The sequence below is a fragment of the Rhipicephalus sanguineus genome, chromosome 4 (genome assembly GCF_013339695.2).
Source record: "Rhipicephalus sanguineus isolate Rsan-2018 chromosome 4, BIME_Rsan_1.4, whole genome shotgun sequence".
Lineage (NCBI taxonomy): Eukaryota > Metazoa > Arthropoda > Arachnida > Ixodida > Ixodidae > Rhipicephalus > Rhipicephalus sanguineus.
In genome coordinates, this window is record NC_051179.1 from 36,753,826 (window position 1) to 36,777,457 (window position 23,632).

Here is a 23,632-nt window from a genome sequence, read left to right on the forward strand (position 1 = left end):
CATATTCTTACACACACGCAGTGGGTACACTGTTATCATAAAAGTGCCGTTCAAGAGCGCGGAAACCTTTGGCTTTACTATAGGTATGTCGAGAGTGTGTGTGTGCGCGCGAGTCCGGGCGACTGAACATAATGAAACAGAGGACGATGAAACAGAGCACGATGAGGATGGGGCCAGATATCGCTATCGCGTATAACTATTGAAGGCGAAGCTTGTCCCCAATTTTTTTTTCATGATGAGACCGAATTGCGAAAGAAGAAAAGATTGTGACTCTATCTGAGTTCTCCGATTCGTATATCTAGATCGATTGCCTATGTGAAAGGCATCGTTGTGTCTCTTTTATTGCTTGTTTAATTAGCGCCTTTTCTCTTTCTTTCTTTTTTCTTTTTTTTTGCAGGCGGGATAAGCCTTTCCTTGCTCGATGCTTGTCCATTCGGTTCGTCGAGCGCAGTCCTCCCTTCGTTGCCGCCGTTTACCCTATCTTTGTCCTTGACGTCGGTATCCACACTGGCAATGCCACCATCTCCTTGCTGCTCGCAGGGCCTGTCGTCTTCGGCCTCTTGAGCTTGAGGTGTCCCTCCTGTCGGCACGCTTGACGAGAGGCTCTGGAACGATTCACGGCGTTTAAAAAAGGCACATTTAAAATGGAAAGCCCTCGAGCAAACACCAAACGACGATAAGGAAACTCGCATACCACGCTTTCTATAGAACGGATATTTGTATACACTTGCACCCGATCTTACAGGAGGCGTGTGTAATACTTGAGCCCCGTTATAACGCGTTGCACAATCGGTGCAGGGACTACAGGCATTTTATATGCGAAGCATTTCTTAGCGAACCTTTGACACTTTGAGCGTTTTTTTATCTACGTATCTGTCTATCTAGCCGCCTACGTCTGGATGCTCTCATGATCACCTCTAACTTTGTGTAGACCAAAATTGGCATGGGAGGGTAAAAGGATTTGTCGAATATAACTGTCGGGTCATGACATGAATAACGTGAAAATCCTGTCGCGTACGTCGTCAAGCCCTTTCCTCCAGACACGTGTGGCGCATACTCGTTTACCACGGGCGGCAGTGTACGTGCCCCAGGTGATTGACAGTTTTATCTACCCACGAACGGTGAGAGCAGACATTGGTAAATTAAATGAGATAGCGATAAGAAAAAGCGGCATCGGCAGTGTTGACCCGACGAATGGAAAGAATAAAAATTAGGATCCCAGCAGGAATTGAACCTAAGCATTCTGCGTGGCAATCAGGCATTCTACCACAGAGCCACGCCAGGTCTATAAACTGGTTTGGAAAAACAGCCTATGCAGGAGTAATGTCCGCGCAACGTGAATTGTGGTTGTGGTTCTGGCTATCTAATTTTACAAGAAAGCAATAAACACTACATATGTACTCCTACGATACATGCGTCATATCAGATCAGCGTCTGTGGTTCCAGTGTTGGATCCTCTTTTATAGCGGTGTAATAAACATTACAGTTGTATTTCTATGAATGAGCAAGTTACATTCAAGTGTTGCTCGACCCTGGAGGAATACGCCACGAAAGTTACGTATGGTATGCACAGCATCGCACCGTAAAGTGCACTTCGCTTCAAGAATACTGAAGTCTGTGCTCTAACGCGAGTGCTGACGTTACGTCAGGCCATAAGTTACCTTTTAAACGCCAGTGTAGCCGACGTTCCTGGAAAGCCCACGGTGTGCACACAACTACTACACTTACAAAAACACGTCGATCCACCTCGTAACGCTTGGCTCAAAGCCAAAAAATGTAGCATAGAACTACTCGCTGACTGCTTCGCATGAAATAGATTCCCGCAACGCGTGGGATCTGCCAATTTTTTTTTACCTGCAGCTGATGGCACGCGAACACTGGCGGCAATCATGTTGAAATGCGCTTAGTTCAACAGTTACTGAAGGAATACTGAAAGGAAATTGACAACCACCCGTTTGTAGCACGAAGCCACAAACAAATCCATGCGGATTTCTCTGAAAGAAAGCTCCTTAGTTGTCGAAAACCCCGCAATGGTCTGGGGACCAGGACAAATTCCGCCCTTCTGCCACCTTGCGGGATTCCCCAGAACCGATTTGCAGTATCTTACTCAAGGACTAAAGGAGGTCGAGGGAAGAACAAGTAGACGAATGTTCGTCGTTCTCTAGTCCTTCAGTAACTGTTTTATCAAGCGCATTTCAACATGAACGTGAACCAGCTAGGCCCTTTGGATTAGCAAGCCATACAACCAACGAGCGTAACATCTCGAGCGTATCACTCAAAGCTGTACCTGTTCACCTTCTCTCTCTCTCTCCGTGTGTGCGTGTGCGTGTGTTCTCACTTATAGAAGTCATAGAATATGCAGGAAAAGGATAAAAATAAGAACGAAAGCTAACGCAAAAACAGAGCAATAAAAGTTTTTAAAACTTTTATTGCGCTTTAAAACCTCAGCAAAAGTTTTTAAGCTTTTATTCTATCATTGCGTTCCGCAGGTAATCCACTGAGTTCAGCAGGACAGATCCGAGTTGCCAAGTACAGTTAATGAAACCACAAGTGGCGGCTACAAGAAATGTGATCCCTCGAGCAAGACCGGAAGACAGAGTTTGTGAAAACCTTTTTTTTTTCCTATTAGAGAGAAATGTATGCAAAACGAGAAGAAGAAGTGATCTACATATGTGCCGTTCTTTAGCTCCGTGAAAGCCGTCTTTTAAGACAAACCTTTTTCGAATGCACGCTCATTTCTTTTTGAGCGTGCAGTAACGTTATAAAGCCCTGTTTTCATTTGATATTCATCTACATTTGCTTTACAGTGATATCGAGGGAAAGTACAAGAATTCTTGTACTTTCCCTCTGCGAGGGAAAGTACAAGAATTCAGAGTTTCACTTCAGAATAGGTACGCGGCTTTAACCGAGGAAACCGACCTTAGCGTTGACGCAATGAATGATAATCTGACTAGTATCATCAAGGAGTGTGCAGTGGAAGTCGGGGGTACAGTCGTTAGACAGGACACTGGTAAGCTATCCCAAGAGACGAAAAACCTCATTAAGAAACGTCAAGCTATGAAAGCCTCAAATGCAACAGACAAAATAGAGCTGGCGGAGCTTTCGAAGTTGATCAATAGGCGTAAAGTAGCCGACATAAGAAAGTATAATATGGAGAGAATTGAGCATGCTCTAAAGAACGGAAGAAGCCTCAAAGCTACGAAGACAAAACTGTGCATAGGCAAAAATCAGATGTATGCATTAAGGGACAAGGATGGCAAGGTCACAACCAATATGGATAGAATAGTTGAGGTAGCGGAAGAGTTCTACAGAGATCTGTACAGCAGCCGAGACAGTCAGGATGATAATGTAAGAAGCAGTAATATCCCAGAGGAATCTGACATCCCACCAGTATTAACAGGAGAAGTAAAGAAAGCCCTAAAGGGAATGCAAAGAGGCAAAGCCGCTGGTGAGGATCAGGTAACATCAGACCTGCTGAAAGACGGTGGAGAGATTATGTTAGAGAAACTGGCCACCCTGTATACGAAGTGTCTCTCGACGGGGAGGATACCAGAATCTTGGAGGAATGCCAACATCATCTTGATCCATAAGAAAGGGGACGTCAAGGACCTGAAAAATTACAGGCCCATCAGCTTACTGTCCGTTGTCTACAAGCTATTCACAAAAGTAATTGCTAACAGAATTAATAGGGCATTAGAGTTTAATCAACCAAGGGACCAGGCAGGATTTCGTACAGGCTTCTCAACAATAGACCATATTCATACTATCAATCAGGTGATAGAGAAATGCGCGGAATACAACCAACCCCTATACATAGCATTCATAGATTACGAGAAGGCATTTGATTCGGTGGAGACATCAGCAGTCATGCAAGCACTGCGGAATCAGGGCATCGACGAAGCCTATATAAACATAATGGAAGACATCTACAGCGCATCCACAGCCACTATAGTCCTTCATAAAGAAAGCGACAGAATCCCAATAAAGAAAGGCGTACGACAGGGAGACACGATCTCTCCAATGCTATTCACCGCGTGTTTACAGGAGGTTTTCAGGGCCCTAGATTGGGAAGAATTAGGGATAAGAGTTAATGGAGAGTATCTCAGTAACCTGCGATTCGCTGATGACATTGCATTGATGAGTAACGCGGGAGACGAATTACAGCTCATGATTACTGAACTGGATACGGAAAGTAGAAGAGTAGGTCTGAAAATTAATACGCATAAAACTAAAGTAATGTGGAACAATCTTGGCAGAGAACAGCGCTTTGCGATAGGTGGCGAGACGCTGGAAGTTGTAAAGGAGTACGTCTACTTAGGACAGGTAGTAACCGCGGAGCCGAACCATGAGAGTGAAATAACTAGGAGAATAAGGATGGGATGGGGCTCATTCGGCAAGCACTATCGAATCATGAATGGTAGTCTACCACTATCTCTCAAGAGGAAGGTATATAACAGCTGCATCTTACCGGTACTTACCTACGGAGCAGAAACCTGGAGACTTACAAAGAGGGTTCAACTTAAATTGAGGACGACGCAGCGAGCGATGGAAAGGAAAATGATAGGTGTAACCTTAAGAGACAGGAAGAGAGCAGAGTGGGTCAGGGAACAAACGGGGGTTAAGGATATCATAGTTGAAATTAAGAAGAAGAAATGGATATGGGCCGGCCACGTAGCACGTCGGCAGGATAACCGGTGGTCATTAAGGGTAACTGACTGGATTCCAAGAGATGGCAAACGCGTGAGGGGGAGACAAAAAATTAGGTGGGTAGATGAGATTAAGAAGTTTGCAGGTATAACGTGGCAGCAGAAAGCACAGGACCGAGTTGATTGGCGGAACATGGGAGAGGCCTTTGCCCTGCAGTGGGCGTAGACAGGCTGATGATGATGATGATGATGATGATATCGAGAAGTGCCCTTCCCAATTGTGCATATCCTTTTTTTGTTTTGTTTTTCTGGCACGTGTGAGACTGCCCCGCGTTACCTGATTCCTTTCTTATTTTCATTTTTTCTGGCTCTTTTTCCTTGTTTTCTTTTTGCACGTATATAGTGCTCCGTTCTGTATACTGGAAAACAACAGCTCACGCTGAAAACTACTGAGTGATAATAATGCAGGCAGCCGAGATGTACTCGGCATTGAATGCAAGAGAAAGATGCTTTCGACAGTGAATGCGAAGAGTGCATAAAAAGCCAGCTTTTTGTTTGCATTTTTTTTCCTTACGACAGTCTTCTGTGAAATTAAAGCACAAGCCAACGCTTCCGGCTGTCAGCCCTTACTCGCTGATACACAAAAAAAGTGTATCAGTAGCCTCTGTACAATACAGCGAAAGTAATTCTTTCTGTTTATGTCAACTTGGGCTCAACACTGCTTGAGACTATGCTCAACGCATGTTTCGCCGAAGGCGCTATGGGTGTCCCACTGTCTAGAGGTACGGCATTTCAAATGCAAACGGAAGTAATTATGTTACAGTAGCTCGCACTACCACTGTATCCGGAAGCCGAAGCACTCGCGAAAGAAAAGAAATTTAAAATATAGCTAGTCGAAGTCCTGATACATTCACGCTTGGCTGCTTTGTTATTGAGACGGCAGCTTGCACAAACAAGGAATTCTACGATGCGCTAATTCCCTGAGAGGAAATACAATGAGGGAAATAAACTCTGCCATGGCTGGGCTTACTTTTTCGGAAAGACTTCTCGAGAAACGTGCAAGTCTGGTGAACTAAGGAAAACGCTAATCTGATAAAGGAATAAGGATGAAAGGAAGATGGTCTCTTATCTTCCACAGAATGCATTACTTAACCGAGAAAGCACGTATGAGGCTTTAATGAAAGAATCGAAACAGGCGTGAGACTTTTTTTTTCGTCGAATTATTCAAGGACTGCTTGCGCCGGTCGTCTTGATTTCATTACGGGCACTCAAGTTCCTGCGAGTCGTCTTGTTTACCATCGTGTTTTGATTACGTTCTCACTGCGACTACTCGCCAACTAGAAAACGTGATGCCTTTCTTTTCTTACTTTTCACGAAACGCAGCTGCAATAGAAAGTTACTCCAGCTGTGGCATGTACGTATGATGGACGTCTCTGCTGGTAAATAATTGTTAAGTATCGAGAAGGCTTTCCCGAAGTCTGACTTCATGACGTCATAACGACCTGGGACAAGAGGTTTAGGATAGCCTCGACCACCTGTCATGAATTTCTTTATCTAAATACCAAGCTTCATCTCACGATGTAGGTGCGATAATCGTTAATTCAAGACTGCGAAAGATTAATATAGTTTAATCAAAGACGTCTTAACGACGTGCCCTGAAACACGTGATTCTGCCGAAAGCTCTCGCACATGTTCGAGCTAAATTGTTTAGATTTCATTTGCTAATGCTTACGATGCACTTCTCTCTCGTTAAGTATGGGGGCGATCGGAGATCTGTTCGTTCCGCTTGTTCGTTCTCCTGGGGAAGAACAAGCGCGCTGATTGGCTGAAGCGGGAGATGCCACTCAAGGCCGGGGGGTGTCGACATTTCTTTTTTTTTGCTTGATCTTTTCTTTGTTGGTGACGTCATATCGCGTCTTAGCGAGTGGGGTGATCGGAGATCTCTGTTCTGCGCCGTTCGTTCTGCACCCATTCTGGCGGCGCACGCGATTGGCCGAAGCCGGAAAAAACCACGTCTCTGAGGGGCGTAGCCATTTTTCTTTTTGCGTGATCTTTTATTTTTTGGTGACGTCATAACGCGTCATAACGAGCATGTCGTCTGCTACAAACGAACGGAGCGCGAGGCCGTTCGCACACGTTCTCTCTAGCGAACAAACGGCTTCGCACGGCATGATGCGGCAGTTGCAGCTACCGCAAGAGCTGATTTTGAGAAAATGGCGCTTGCGACGTGTGCTTCTCCTGCGGTTGGAGGTGCGAGATGCGTTTGAAGACATGAGCGAGTGCGGCGTCGCTTTCGGTTCTCGAAACGAACAGTGCGAACGAAATGAACGGGCCTGCCACTGGCTGTGGTCTTACGCGCAGGGACTTCTTAATTCAAAAGCGCTACCAGCTACTGCCACGTGTCGTCCCGGTCCTCACTCGTGGACGACGGCCCCAGCGGGCCCGACGGCATAGCTATCTGTGGGTGTTCTTATATAAAAGCCAGCAGAAGCTCCTTTTGACGATCCGACACCCGGGAGCCAAGCCATACATTCCGGTGGGACGACATTTTGAAAAACTGCGCCAACCGCTACTTTTCTCTTTTTTTTTCGCGTGCGCGGCTTCACATAGCGAGCACGTTAGAAAAACTAACACCAATAAATATCAGCGCTCAAGCCTATTGCTGTTTCAGAAACTGTTTGAGCTTGAGAAGAAAAACAATATCTTTTCGTATAACAACACTATTAGAAGGCGGGAAACACTCCGTTTTGAAATATACGGTCCCCTTGCCGAGGACAAACGATACGCGTCTACTTCCGGAAAGCTCGCCGCTCACCGCTTGACAATTGGCTGTCCTCTTCCTCTCGGCGGAAGAGAGCTGCGGACCGCCCACTTTTGTGACGTAACACCGGCAGAACAAACGCGGAACGAACAGAGATCTCCGATCCCCCCCCCCCCCCCCCCATAGTATGGCGCCTATTTTTGGACAGGCACTACTCCAGCTTGGGTTCTTGCTAACAGACACGCATTTGGCTCCTATACTGACAATTTTTTATGTACGTATGCCTAGTTGTAGTCTCCGAACGGATGCAAATAATGCTCAATAGAACCGAATAATAATAAGTGTATATGGTCTTCGTTTTCAGAAAAGGCAGTAACTAGAGCACGCGATGTCCACACTGTGTTTATTGCTTTCGTTACGTCGGCACTGTAATTGTCACGAAACAGAGGTAGAGAGAGAGAATGTTAATTCGATTTAGTAAAGTAGCCAGGAATATATGCCACTTTTCAAAGCTTCGTATATGTACTGGACGCCCAGTAACGACAGCAAGACACGACCAACAGCGGCAGCAACACTAAAAGAGCCGTGCAAGATTTGCTGGTATAAAGAAGACGAGGGGTGTACACACCGCTCGATGAAATTAAATTTCCGAGGAACCGTCGTGAACAGATAATTAAATCGACTAGCGAACTCACACATTTAAAACTAGCGCGCGGGGACGGTCCATGTAGACGGACTTAACTGAGTAGTTCCCCGAATAACGCGCGGCCCAGAAGCGAAGATTTGTTCCTTTGTGAGTCCGGGCTAACTTTGCGCCAGAAGGGAAAAAAAATCTGTGTCCTCCAACCCATATCTCTCTTTAGCCCTTTTACTTTCTTTCTTTTTTCTTGCATTTCTCGAAATTGTCCTTTCTAGGGTAGCTCGTCTTAAAGCGCTGAACCCTGCAGGCATAACGATAGATCGCTTTGTTCAAACGTAAAGGCAATCGTGCCAAAATCAGGTACCCGACGCGTTGAGTATAATTTAGCGATTGGCGCTTATCTAGTTAGGAAAATGCGGAAATTAGCCCCAGTTAGACGCAGAGGAAGTAGGAAAGAAGAAGTATCTCCTTGCGTAACCATCTTACTGCGAAGCTGCATTTGCCAAGGTGAACACGATGTCCGTCGCGGGTATGTGCCACAGAAATTTGCACGTCACACTACTCACCATTGCTGCACTAAAAATGAAGACGTGTCCACGGGCGAAAAGCATATGTGCCAAAGAATTTGGCTAAAGCCCACTACTCACCAGTGGTCCACTCAAAGTGCCGCGAAACGGAGAATGCGGCAAAAATGCGCATGCTGCTCAAATGGATCCTCAGGATCGTGCTCGAAATACCGCAGGATCGTGCTCGAGACGACGCATGCCGCGGCAAAAAGACCCGTGTTGCTCAATTGGAGAACGTTGAGGGAGCATACGTTACGTTCAAAACGGACTTTCTGTACCGTTAATCAAAATACAGTGTCACCTTTGTGCGGCATGCTACACAGCTTCGCTAATTGGCAACATTCACATAGTGGAATGGCTGCGTGATAAACCCAGTGATAAGCATCGGGGCCGCCCCATTCAGCTTCTCCAGTCGACCATCTCCACTGGGTGCAAGAGCGGTGGTTTTATTTATCTGTAGTTGAAACTTCGTAGCGCGGTGTTACGCTTTATAGGTATACGTTAGCAGCGTGCTTGTTCTTTGTTGTGCGTTTTCATTCTTTCAGTTGCGTTAGTTTTTCTCGTCACTGTAAGCGTGTATCTGTCACGCTATGCTCGGTCACCGTGTTTCTGTGCGCGCTTAGCTTTGCATTGCAGTCAATGAAATATTATTTATGAAATAATTTTAATTAATCGTTATGAAAGGAAAATAACGAAGAAAGTTGCTCTCCGCATATTCGTTATAGGCGCGGGCCACTGTGTATATTTCGGAGGAGGTTAGGTAGCGCTCGGAACATCCAAAAAAGTATGCATGTACCACTTGAACGGGCAACACCTTCAAGGGCCCCTAAACCACCTCGGTTAATTTTTTAACTTTTCAAGTAAATGCGCGCATCGAATTAACAATGCAGTCACAACCAACAATGCCAAACGCGGCAGCGCTAAGCCACGGGCGCCCCACAAATGACAAGAAACAATCCCTTCTCGTCTCCGGGCCTTTCGGCAACCCTCATCCCCTCAGTGTTATCCATGACGTCAACATGTCGTCCGCTCGTCATCGACAATACCTGTTTGCCCGCTCGCAGGTGCGTACGCTCGCCGCTCTTTCTCCTCGCGCGGTGAGGAGGAACACTCGGCCACGAGGAGGGATGAGTGACCGACCGGAGCAAAGCGAAGGAAAGAGCGAAACGAGCGAGTGCGTCTTTTGTATCATCAAACGAGCGTAACTCCAATATTACGGCACCGTTTCGAAACATTCTTACAGCTATGTGTTCGTTGTAGACTCATGCACAGCAGCAACGAAACAACTAAATTTCGACCTCTGGGTGGTTTAAGGGCCCTTTAAAGTTCACCTGCCCGCTACTTCAGACGCGGCGTGACCTTGTCTGAAAATTTGCCACCCGCAATGCGTATTGCTTCTTTGCTTTGAAGCATCCTTAAGAAACAGCAGATTTCAGCTGTTCAGTCTCCTACATGGGAACTCATCTACTCCTGCCTGGGACGTGGTTTCCCGGCTACAGCTAGCACATTACCCGGTACCCCATTACCCCGGACGCCAATAAATTGGTACAGGAACGCTTTCTCGGCGTTCGGGAACATACCACTTTTGATAAGAAGCGATAAGGCGGCGTGACTCTGAGGCGATGTTGAATAGGCGCACGAACGTCAAGTAAGAGAAGTTGCGTAAACGCGAGCCCAGAAAAAAGAAACGTCGGAACACTGCGCGTGGAGATATCAGAGACGTGTGGGCGTGACTTATTGAAGGATTGACGTGCCGAGTGCCGCAGTCTTTCTGAAGGATTCCATTCTTATATAAAACACACCACTTGTTTTTTTTTTTCTTCTTCCTGCACGTTGTTTCTCCAGGCCGCATTTCATTTGTCCATCACCACTGTGCAGTGTTCGAAATGTAGGCTCGTGACGCATTCCGTATCTTCGTACTGTGACATGTGTCCTACCGACGTGAGCCGACATTGTGGTTATATAATGCATTCATATCGCCCTCTTCGCTGACGTCGAAGGCAGTATTTCGGCATTATGAATTTGTGATACGTGCTTTAGCGGAGAAGCAAATTTGTGAAGATATCTCGCTCAGCCGTGTAACATTGTGGCCAGTTCCGTAGCCGGGAATTTTTTTCGGCGGGGGGGGGGGGGGGGGGGCGCTTGCTGAATGCCTTCACTAATCGAGAAAAACACCTATTTTCATTATTTTTTTTACGGTAAAACACCCCCCTCCATAAAAATTTCAGAGGGGGGGGGAGGAGGAGGGAGGCGGGACCCTAGCCCCTAGCCCACCCCGATCCCCGCTTCCGGCTACGGGCCGCATCGTGGCGTTGCATATGGCTACGTTCGTGGGGCATTTGCATTGCTGTTCTCACAGTCACTGGGTCTGTCTGCCTCGTGGAAAATGCTTCAAAGCAAACAAGAACAGAGCTGAAGTTCTTTCTCGCCAAACTGCGTGCAGAGCGGCTATAACGGTTAAGGTAAGCCACTCAGCAACCACGCGCGGAACCAGTACCAAGCGTTTCTTTAATTTCTTAATTTCTATTGGCTTTCGCAAATATATCTACAGAGTCTGGCTGAATTGGCTGGAATTTCTTGTTGTAAGGATCCCAGCGCAAGAGCCTTCCGTGAACGCTATAGGTGGAACATTAGCTAATGCGTATCCCAGAGAAAGGAGTTGTGGATGACTCGCTCATTGCGCGCTGGTAATCCTTGCATGAAGCTTCCCTTCATCCTGTTTCGCTAGGTGAGTGATCAGAGGGAGACCAATAGAGAAGCCCTTTTTTTCTGGCTTCCCTTTCTTGCTGGCTTTCCCATGCGTAGTCCAACCTGCCCTGAAGAGAGATGGTGCTGTGGTTTGTAAGTATAAGCCGGCAAGCGAGGGAAAGACGGCCAGCAGCACAGCGATGTCGCTTTTGGTTGGCCGGGCGGACGGGCGCAATTCAGGCTGCAGCAGCCCTACTTTTGCTTGTTTTGTTCCTTGCCACGGGCGAATAAACCAGCTGGTCTACCAGAAGCGCTCGCGCCACGCGTCTACATCGTGCGTGAATGCCAGCTGCTCTCCGAATCGATGAGACTTGGTCCGGACCAACGGCGTGTGCTACGCCTCTTGCGGGCACTCAGTGGAACAAATGGCACAGCTTTATCGATTGTGAGCAGAACCAAAAGCCCAGAATAACCACCGTTTGTTGTTGCTTGCGCGAAATTTGTATTTTCCGGCTGCGGTTTCAGTGTCAGGTGAAACACGAGCGTTCGTTTTCCTATGCGCCTGTCTCTTACCTGCATAGGCTGTCTGGTGTTTTGCTATGTTCGCCTCTGTGCTGCGTCATGGGCGATGATGAGACGTTATTGTGGCCGCCGCTGTGGTTGTTGTTGTTGTTCTTTACACATGTGTTTATGAGGTTAACATTCCTTCTATTTGTTGCATTTCTTTTCGTGAAAAAAAGGTAATCTCATCTAAGGCTATTGTACTAACACCATCATTGCTAGTGCGTCCCCACATTCTCGCGGTCATTTAATTTGATTCATTTGGGCGTTTCATAATACCCACGAAGCAGACAAGAAGAGGCTGTCCGTCTTTCGACTTGACCCACTCTTCGTGATAGTTTTACCACGTCCTTCGAGAAGCGAGCATTCGAATGGGGCAAGATATGATGTTGTAATAATATTTTGTTTTCCTTTTCGCTTTAGCGAGCCTTTAAGTTGGAGGCCATCAAACGGAACGTAAGTGGCCGGGTTGCGATAGGGGGTTTCAGTAGTTCGAGTTCTCCTGCCGCCTTCCTACATTATTCATGAAGCGAAGACTGCGCGGCAGAACTCTCCTTTCGCCAATGTTTCCTCTGCTCGAAACACAAACAACCCGTAGAGGAAGGAAAGACCATGCGAGGAAACCGCCGCGCAAAATAATGAGATAGGTGACGAAATAAGTTTAATCTTATTTAGTCGCTCAGACATTTTCACGTGATTAGAATTTCTTCGAGTGCTCGCTCCTCGAGAGCGTACATTTAATGCTATCGTGGTCTCTCGATTCGCATCCTTTAGTTACTTGACCTGTAGTGGATATTTATCAGGCATGATAGCTTAGCGGCTATAGCGTTGCACTGCAATACACGAGGGCGTGGGTTCGATCCCCGGCTACGGCAGCCGCATTTCGATAGGGGTGAAATGCAAAGAACACCCGTGTGCTTAGATATAGGTGCACGTTAAAGAACCGCGGGCAGTAGGAATGAATCCGGAGGCCCCCACTACGGCGTCTCTCATAATCATATCGTAGCTTTGGTGCGTAAGACACCAGAATATAACTTAAGTTTTCTTCTAAAGTTCTCTTTTACGCGCAAGCGTACATGCACCATCGGTCAAATTGGAGTCGTAGTGTGTGTCAGTTCAAAGCAACGCCATCTAGAGGCGAAGCGGAAGTGGAGGAAGAAGACGAAGCGACGAGGCGTCGCGGAGGAGGCACGTGTGAGCCAAGAAATAGAGCACAGATAGGCAAAAAAAAAGAAAAAAGCTCACAGTGTCCCTTATGCATTCGCCTAAGACGGCTCGAAGGCGAAAGCCATCTCCTTTTTCTTCGCAGTCCATGTATTGATCCTCCCACGTCCCCTTCCAAAAGCGCCTACGTGTGTGCATATGTTTGTCTTTTTGTCGTCCGTGTTTTCTGTGCGCTTATAGTTTTTTCAAGATGGAATACCAACGCGCCCAAACCGCCGCACTGCTGAAAGCTTTTTGCTTCTAACGTGCACCTAACCTACTTCCAGGATCGGAGGCATTGCAAGCTGTCTGCACCTCAGCTGGTTTTGCCTTGCCTCCGTGATCGGCCCACCCTTGACCTAGCGACAGTGTCATGTATTGACGTCATCATGTGACGTAACGAATTCTGGCAATCTGTGGCGTCACGCTGACGTCATATGGTGACGTCGTCACGCGATGATGATTTTTGCATGACTCGTGTTGACGCCGCCGACGCCACCGGACGCCGACGGTCAATTTTCGCCTTTGATGAGGCATCTAAGGCTTTCGCCTTAATCACCGTATCAATTAGGTTAACTAGCATGGCTTCTGATCGCACAGCAAACACGAACAGATATCTCACTCGATAACCCCGAATATTTGCTTTCACAATGCTGTGGTCAATGGGTAGTGGGTCAACCGCTTTGGCATAAATTACAGTGATGTTTCACTCTGTGAACTAGGACGAGGCTCAAGCGAACTGGTGTCGTTGTAACTGCCGGAGGAGCTTAACAGAGCGCCTCTCGGAAGACTCATCTTGCGAGTATCCTTGAGAAAACACTGGCTCTAAGCTGGGTCTTCCGTCGTTCGCCCGTTATTTGTCACTATACTGCCGCGAGTGTTATATTTCATGCCTTGAAGCTTCACCCACAAAGACTGTGGGCAACGCGCTGCGCAAGCCTCGCCGTGATGTGTAGGAAGCTTCGCGATTGTTTTGGAACAATCCGTTAAGATTACGCGCCGCACGAGAATGTTACAGCTTTGTCGAGAGATAACGCCGCCAACAGCGATATCGCTGGAAAGTTCGATAGCGCCTGTATAAAAGCCGACGCGCTTGACTGCTTGTCAGTTGATCGAAGGTCGACGCTCTGTCCGCCGCTATCAGTGTATTGCTGTAGATTGAATTTCAGTTTCCCGGCCACAAGTTCGGCCAAATAAACAGTTTCATCTCGGACGTGCTGACTGCTGTCTTTGTCAACGTCACGACCACGTGACAATACTAAGACGCAGTTTGGCCCTCTTATTGTCGTTCGCCTAAACCTGCCGTTCGGTAAAATTGATGAAATATTCGCAAAGCAACTAAGCCAACGTCATCTATCCCAAGTCATGTTCTCTAGAGGACACCATATAAAACAAAAATATTAGGGTTCACATTGACTGAACAAGACTCGTTACGGGCATTTAGAAGAGTAACTTATAAATAGAGACGCTTGTACGAAGGAAGAAAGATAACCAGGATGGTACGCTGCATCAGATAAAAGAATCAATGATTGTGGCAAACGGCTGGTGTTACATGATCATCAAATCATATAGTGCACAATGAATGATCGCGATTCTTTCTCATTTCTCCAACTCAATAGTAAAGAACACGAAGAACCACTCATATTCTCTTTCCACAACTTTTCATGAGCTGGTGGGCTCGAAGGCTACCAGAGTTTAGGGGACCGTCAACACAGAAGTGGCATTAGACCGAAGCGAAGAGGGTTGTTCGGTGGAAGTTTCGCTCATGCTTTCCAGCGGCTATATAATGGCGGCCGTGTTAAATGGAGAGTTTCCCAAGAAGGCTCGTCAAAGTCGTCGCGCGTCGGGAGTTAGCTAGTTATAATAGTTTGGTTTTCGAGCTAGGGGCGTGGTTCCCTCAGGGCTCGCGTGTCGCTTCGGTGCCGCAGGCAACGGTCCTCCCGGGAGGCAAGTCGGCTGAAAGCGGAGTTACACTTTTCGCTCATAATTCACTTCCACTTCCTCACTAGGGGCCTCAATGCATTCTAATGCTTGAGTTGCTCCGGAAACATCTATCGCATGCGGACAGCTGTATACTCCCAGCGAAGCGCAGGCGTCACTCTGATTCACGCTGTCCAAGCTGTACGTCTGCCTTTTATTTTTTTTTAAGTGCATCTAAAAAAAAGTTGCCACGTTTGTGTGGCTACGGATGCTCATCTCACTACACCAGGGGTCTCGAACACGCAGCCTGCGAACCTTTCGTTAGCAGCCCGGCCCGTAGTACATGGCTGTCTTCGTGTCTCTCTCTCTCGCTCGCTCGCTCTCTCTCTCTCTCTCTCTCTCTCTCTCTCTCTCTCACACACACACACACACACACACACACACACACACACACACACACACACACACACACACACACACACACACACACACACACACACACGCGCGCGCGCGCGCGCACACACACACACACACACACACACACACACACACACACACACACACACACACACACACAAACTAATCTTTTTTTTTAATTTGCTTCACAGGTATGTTCATGGGATACAGAGGTATGAACGGTCTCAAGCATTCTTTCCGTGAGGCACCCCATGCGGTAATAATGGGTTTAAACATAACCGTGTAACAGAAACTGTATTTCAGAATCGATGTCCACATTTCAGTGATTCTGGAGATTGGTTTGGATGTTTCTCGAATCCTCACTCAAAACTCCCTTCAGAAATGAACAATTATGAGATATGGGAAAGACCTTGTTCCTGATGGCAGCGTTAGCTGACATCTTGTTGAAGCCCTCCCCCCCCCCCTTCCCTCTTCTCCCGCTGCAACCTTCTTCACTGCCCCGGCCCTTGCGGGACTGCATTTAAGGACTGCGGCCCGCTTGCTGAGGCGAGTTTGGGACCCCTGCTACATGCGATGACTGTCATCGTAAAGTTGTCGACAAGCGCAAGTGTAGACAAACACGTGGACGAAAGTTCGCATACTCAGTCTCGGTGCAAGTGACATAAACGTTCACGCAAGAGGAATTGTTCACGCAGCATGAAAGTGTTCACGAAACCGAAGTGTTCACACGGCGTGTATTGGGCGCTTGCAAATTAGGTCGCTCTAAATTGCCGTACTTTAACTGCGCAGTCACATACACAGACAGGAATGTTACATAAACGCTAAAAATACGAGAAACGGGGTTCCAAGAGTACCTGATTAAATACATATAGCTTCTCGGCAATGCGCTCAACACTGCTGTAATGATATGAAAACTCTTGAAACTGCAGTTTTCATCTATATCTTTATTTCCGCGTGGACAATGGACATTAAGGAAAGAGGTGTCGCGACTACTTTTGAAGGTTTTAAACGTTAGAGGCCTCCCACGTGACTGCTTTTGAGTGGCACTTAATTGGGGTTTGGTGTGGTGATATGGGGCCCGGCACAACACCGCATACGGGATAGTTCGTAGGCCACCAGCATGTGATTGTTGCTTCGTGCTGCGTGCGCCTTCTTGGTAGCCTGCCCGCGCTTCGCTTTTAAAAGATGGGCATGTTTTCAACGTTTTCAACGTAACCTGAAAGGTGGAAACCGGGCTGGCAGTCACCTTGATACAACGCAAGGCTAGATCTGCCGGCAACCTACGACATCCTCCTCCTTTATAAACGTGCTTGCGCGCAATAAGAAGAATGCACTTGCGTCACACGATTTATTGCGACATCGCGGTCAATGAAAACCTATACCTGTCGCTATACAGTACCTCTGGATGTAGACAAAGAGAGCGTCACATTCGCAATTGTGGGACATCTGAACCTGCGTCTCACAGGCGCAGCTTCGAATGTTCTTTTTGTAGATGGGCATACATGTCGTTGTAGCTTGGTGCTGCGACACCCTGAGTGTTATTATTTAGTACAGCAGAGGCTGCGAGACTCGTAAGCTGGAGAATCCACGCAATGCGGATGCAGAATGAACGATCGATGTCGATGTCGCTCATGGTCTGGTAAGCTCTCGGGTTGCCCTTGGGAGCTTGAGAAGCAAGCAGCTGGGAATTCGAACGAGACGGCGAAGCGTAAGAAAAAAAGAGGGAAAAAATGAAATAGGCATCAGAGTGATCATACTCGTTCCTTTCTTGTGCCGTGGCAACAGTTTATCGTAACTAGAAATCTACCCGCATCCCCTGTCTAGTTACGCTCGTTATTGGTTTGGTGACGACCGTCGCCAATGTCTGGAAGGCGTGTCTTGCGTAAAATGACAGCATATTTTTTTCCGACAACGTCATGCGTATTGTGCGGGTCGGCGTTGCGATACGCTGGACTCGATAAAACGACGCAATACGCAATCGTTCTGCTGCAGTGCTTGTCCCCGCCTCTTCTAGCGTGTGACGCAAGCGTGTCATTTCTTTTGGATGCCCGGACAGCTTTAGCGGAAGAAAATTGAGTGACATTTCACCCGTGACTGAGTGTACAAAGCTGTTCGTTGCTCTTTTTCATTCCCCAGCGCTCTTACGGTGGAACAAGTTGTGTCGGGTTCACTTTAGCAAGTCTTTCCTTTCTTTCTTTTATTGAGTTCGAGCAGCGTCGCGGATGGAGTTTTGAGACCGGGTCCGCAACGCCTGCACGCTGGAGGGCTCCATAGGAATTAGCGGCGATCAATTTCAGTGGTCAGTGGGACGTCCGAAGAGGCGTTAAGCGTACGGCAAACCGTATACGTTCTTCGTCCTATGTTATATCGCGTCTTGTCGCGCCGTTTTAAACGTGTGAAGCCTGGCAAACATTAGGAAATTACGTCCCAGTGTAGTAGATCTGGGAATCAATACCAATATCACTATAGCCTAAATTGCAACACCGACGCCTCACAGACCCCGCTTTTCAAACACTAATGTGGCAATATGGAGTGCGAGCTACCATGGCGTGTTCTGGGGTGCACTCGAATAAGTGATCAGACGACACTCTGACGCGATTTAATATGCTACGTTGCAACGCATGTCCTGTAGTATAACCCTTTTCTGACTCTGAGTCATGGTTGTGAGAAAAAGATATAGTTTTACGACAAGCTGCTGCGCTGTCTGGCTTGGCTGACTGTACTTTCATCCCTCGTTCGAGCTCCGTATAGATATATGTTGCAAGGCAACGAGTTTCCGCGATTCCTTATCCTAAAGCAATTCCGGAAAAGGATATCGCCACGGGGACTACTGCTTATATTATGGAGAACGTTACTGCAAGGTACGGGTGGAACTTCTCATGCGAAAGCATGCCGCATCACGTCTTCGTATGCGTATAGTATTAGAGCGCTTGTGCTTTTGTGGATGGATCAATTACATGTCCTCGCACCTTTGCTATGAAAAATGAAACAAACAAGGCGAATGCTTATATCACGTAAGCACATTTTTTTGCGTTACTCCTAAGAAAAGCCAGTGTAGCGTTTCTTTTTTCCTGCTGCTTCCCATCAAGAACTTCATGTGAAGTGAATAATTTTTTTTTTCATTTTTCAGCGCACGATCTTCAAGACGACTAAGTGCTTTTTAAGGTCGGCTTGCACGTTTTTGACACTCAGTAAAACCACCACGCGTAATCAAGGACGTGATTTATGATTCGGAGCGAGCGCTTGTAACAGATTATGTGCAGTGCTGACAAGGTTAGCGCTGTCATAAGCGTTACGCTTATATTTAGGCGAAACACATCGTCTCGTTAATGCAGCTGAAGAGAACTCTTTAAAACGCGGGTCATCGACTGCACCTCCAAAGTCAGCCGCAGTCTGATGCTGTTTCTATTTCTTTTTCACTCGAAACAAAATACCGTTCCGACGCACCCACGTAGTCGACTGACAGCTTGTGTTTCCCAACGTTAAAGAAAAGCGTTTTTAGTGGAGACCGCCACGTCATTGCCGGTATTTTCGGTCGTTATAAAATTTAACACTGAAACTTGAAGCACCCTCCCAAGGAACCGAAGAGAAGGAAGGAATGTAATGTGAAACTTTTCCTTGGTTTGCGAGCTGCCTTCATTTGTTGTTTTTTTACTTAAGCCAAACACGCGTGAACTCGGAGCGCAAGTGACAAACCTGCTGTGCATTTACTTGTGGACGTCACCAACCCAAGTGCTTGTTAAATTGAGTTTGAGTTATTTTTCTTTTTAACCACGAAAGTATTTTATGCCGGGATTCTCTAAGACTTCAGTGACGTATTTTGGTCACGGAAATGACGCCGAAAAAATGCATAAGATCAGATGGCAAATAAAAACATAAAGAAAAACATTACAGCATATCCACGGGTGAATGATGACGAGCTTGGGCGAAGCTCCTGAAGCAATCATGGTTACACTATGAAATGTTCAGTGGTTTCGCCCAGCAGTAATCAAAGCGATACGCCGCTTTGATTACTGCACGCCATCTAGCGTGCAGGGTGCCGCTGCTTTTTTTTCTTTTTTTTCTTTTTTTTGCACACATATTGCACACATCTCTATGGGACAGCGCCATCTAATATATTGTCACCCAACTGCAGTTTGCATCTCTATGGGACAGCGCCATCTATTGAATGATACGGGAGACGCGACGGCGGGGGAACGCCGGATGGAGCGACGACCGACCAGGTGATGCTATAAGGAGCTTCGCCCCTAAAAAGCTCCATCAACGGGAGTCTAACCCGCAATCTCTCGGTCCGCAACAACAAATGCCGGGTACGATATCCACTGCGTCACCGTCACACATCCTGGAGGGCTTTACAAACGCGGCTTTTATATCTCACATTTTCCTCTCACAACACTCGTGGCCGGAGGGGTGGTGTCGCCATCTGGGAGCGGTAAAGTGAAGTAATGCATCATGACCGTGGCCTTCACGATGAGCTCCTGCAACGCGTCGTTGCTACGCGTCCGTCCCTTGGGCGTGTTTCCAATAGGAGAAGTGCACTTTTGTGAACGCCTTAACACACCGCGAGGTCACGACATTATCCCAAGCCTCGGCCTAGCTCATAGCATTTATCCATATTAAAAATAGCTCTGCGAGCGCACCTACCTCGCCTGGCTGTAACACCGCGTTTCTCACTTACGCTCGCCTAGAGAAAATTCGCATCCAGGCTAGAGGGGAGACATGACGCGCGTCGCGTTTCCCTCTAGTCCGGCCGTGGTGTTCTGTTTACTCTTTAACATGCCGCAGGATGGCGACGTTACGAGGGCCCCCTGTCGAGGGCCCCCTGTCGCATTTTAAGTAATGTAGCTGCTGGGGCTGTAGTTTCAAAGTAAAAGACAGCATGGTGCGGGAGGGCAAAAGGGAGGAATCCGATCAACCCGAAAAAGCTTTTAGTCCCTGGTTGCCTTTAAAATTCGGAAATAAACGTTGCGTCTGATAATTGGAAATGATAGCATGATTAGATGCGACAAATTGACACGTGCCGGAGTTGTGTTACGCTTTCGTGAGCTGCTCGAAGCTTTTAGGCGCTCCTACGTGGCTTCCTCTTTCGTAAAGTCGCGAGAGCGCTTGGACACGTGGATTCTAGAAAAAGGCAGACAAATTTCATTTCTTGCGTGGGTGACGCTGAAAAATGAATGTGTTATATATGCTTATCATTATATAAGAGGAGGGGTCCGAGAAAAAATACATCTTTATTCTTCCGACACCACTTATACGTGAAATGTCTCAGAAATGCTGTTGAAAACGCTTCATTCATAATGTGGGAGCCAGATATAGCGAAAACGATGTTGGACTAAAAGCGAGCAAGTGCATACGACTTCGGTACAACGTTCGTCAGATGACGCGGCTGTACGCGTACCAGTATACATTGTATGTATGTATGTATGTATGTATGTATGTATGTATGTATGTATGTATGTATGTATGTATGTATGTATGTATGTATGTATATATGTATGTATGTATGTATGTATGTATGTATGTATGTAGTCACACGCAAAATAGTACTTGATAAAGTGCATGTTTTTTCTTATTGCTTTTCTAAACATATTTGCCCGCAAAAATAAACTGTCAAATAAAAAAACCAGGCCATCAAATGTACCACAGAATAACTCCCCAATTATGAGTAAATTTGTTCAGCAGGCGACTAGCTTAGCTTTTTTCTCTAAATTTTACGTTAACCTGAATCACACATTAGAGATGGCTTTAAAAATAAAGATTCCTTTTAAAACACTCTCTGAGTATTCGAGAATTTTCTGTATATTTATCCGGTAACCAACGACCTTGTATACTTAACATCAGGTGCAATCCAGTCTCTGAACCATTGCTCGTAACGTGCTCCGTGGCCACCTACCATAACAAAGCACGACAGAAGCCCTGCGTTAGTTGGCCGGTGCCTTCATCGCAAACATCTGCGCACCGCTGTTATTTATCACCGCTGGCGGCATGGAAACAGGGAGTAAACAACGGCGACCCATGTTCATACTGCTTGATGCAGCGTGTGCACTGTCACGCCTTTCTTTCTTTCTTTCTTTCTTTCTTTCTTTCTTTCTTTCTTTCTTTCTTTCTTTCTTTCTTTCTTTCTTTCTTTCTTTCTTTCTTTCTTTCTTTCTTTCTTTCTTTCAGTGATCCCGCGCTTTATTCCTTTTTTTGAAGCTAGAAGCCGTAAACAGAAGAGACCCCCCCCCCCCCAAGCCTACAGTCAATCATCCACGAGTCTTCGTTTCGCGGCCCCTTTGTGTCGTGTATCGTGTATCTTTTCTCTCTCGTAAAAGAACGCCCTCGTTTACTTGTGATCGTATTCTTTATCGCATCCTTCAGTCTGTGCTAAGCAAACATTTGCTGTTTCCGCGATAGATAGTTTATTCATTAACACATATTCAATGTGTCTGCAGCGTGTTTCTAGAAACGGGTCCGAAAATTCTCAGAGGTAAGGGAAATGGAATACTAGCTCACTGCCTTCATAACTGCTTTTTCTGTAGCGGCAGACATTTTAAGATGACTAGTGACATAAAGTTCAACAGGAATTTAAAGAAATAAGTTAATTAACTTTTTAATTAGTGGAGACAGGCGGTCTAATCAAATGGGAGAATCGAAGTCCTTCCTGTGAAGAGCCAACAGCCGCTTTAGGGCGAATACGAGCCGATTTTCTTGTTCTGTAAAAAAAAATTAGGGTATAAATTTACTGGTGTTAATTATCAATGTCTTTGCGAATAGCGTAAAGCTGACTCGAAAACATTAGGTTCTTCAGTTTTACATAACAAAGCCACGATAATATTACGAGGCACGCCGTATATAATGAGAGAAACCCCGGAATATATTTTGAGCAGCTGGAGTTCTTTAACGTGCACCTAAGACTAAGTGCACGCGTATTTTCCAAGTGCACGCGTAGTCTAAGTGCACGCGTTGATGGCACTGCAGGCTTCTGCGTGTCACGCTTTCCTACCGTGCGGTTGATTAAGTTACATTGTGTGCAACGTGGACTGTGCTACCGCCACACGCCAGAAAGAAGAACTAAAGGGTCCGCTCGGTGTGGGAGCGAGTTGTGGCTTAACTCGAAAAGTAAACGCGGCCGCCGCGACAGGAACGCGAGAGCTAAAATGTGGTCGCTGGTCAAACACGACGGGCCAGCATCCTAACGAAATACTCAAACACGTTGAATGGCAGACGGAAGAGAAACACCTAAAAAACAATAAAAAAGACCCTCATGTTTTGTGTGCTGCACACGTGTGGCAGATGAATTTGTTCTTAGTCTGCGGACGTCTGTATGTGCACGTTGTCCGGCACAACAGCTTTACCATAGGCAGCGGGAACACTACGTGAATTCATGAAAAAAAGAAATGAACCTGAGTACCGCTGCAGTACAGTTTTGGTAACTGACGCTATCACAACTAGCCAGCCTTCTGCGTGATGTCACCAGAATGGGTACTGTAGCCTGACGCCAAGTTGTTTCGATGTCAGTAGGTGCGCTATGGGAAAATCGATTTTAATATCAAAATAAAATATCTTATCAGCATTTGCTAAGCTTCACATTTGCTCAGAGCCGTCTTTTTACATAGATTTGCATGACAGAGTAAACTTACTTTCTAAAAATGGGGTCAGTGCCCCTTTAAGTCACACGTACGTTGAGATAAAAAGTTGCCGCTCCCAGACATCTTGACGACTAGACTGCACAATACTTGGTGCAAAAAGACTGTACTAATTTAAGGGTGCATGTTCTTACATCGAAAGATTTCCTATTCATACTTCACGCCCTCCTACGCATACGGTGATATTCACGCTAACCGCCTGCCTTAATAATTAAGCCTGACTTAAGTAATTAGAGCCTTGGCTTAATTAATTAAGCCAAGGCGCTAAGCTTTCTCATAGTGCTCTTACTCTTAATATGCCAAACTCAAGATCTTCATTTCTTTTTTTTTACCCGTCACGGTGGTCTAGCGGTTATGGTGCTCGACTGCTCCCTCGAAGGTCGCGGGATCGAATCCGGGTGCGGCGGCCGCATTCACGATGGAGGCGACAAATGCTTGAGGCCCGTGTGCTTACATTAAGGTGCACGTTTAAGAACTCCAGGTGGTCGAAATTTCCAGAGCCCTTCACTGCGGCGTCCCTCATATTCATATCGTGGTTTTGGGACGTTAAACACCAACAATTATTAGGATCTTATTTATTTCTACGGCGGGATACGTTATGG

General features: G+C 46.6%; 1 protein-coding gene across 1 annotated transcript in view; it reads right to left on the reverse strand.

Annotated features, from left to right (window-relative positions):
* Positions 1 to 350: 350 nt before the first annotated feature.
* Positions 351 to 23,632, reverse strand: part of LOC119391145 (solute carrier organic anion transporter family member 4A1-like) — a 227,065-nt gene continuing 203,783 nt past the window's right edge. Inside the window, exon 4 of the mRNA XM_037658821.2 lies at positions 351 to 605. Within this exon, the coding sequence (XP_037514749.2) occupies positions 351 to 605 (255 nt within the window). The remainder of the gene's footprint in view (positions 606 to 23,632) is intronic.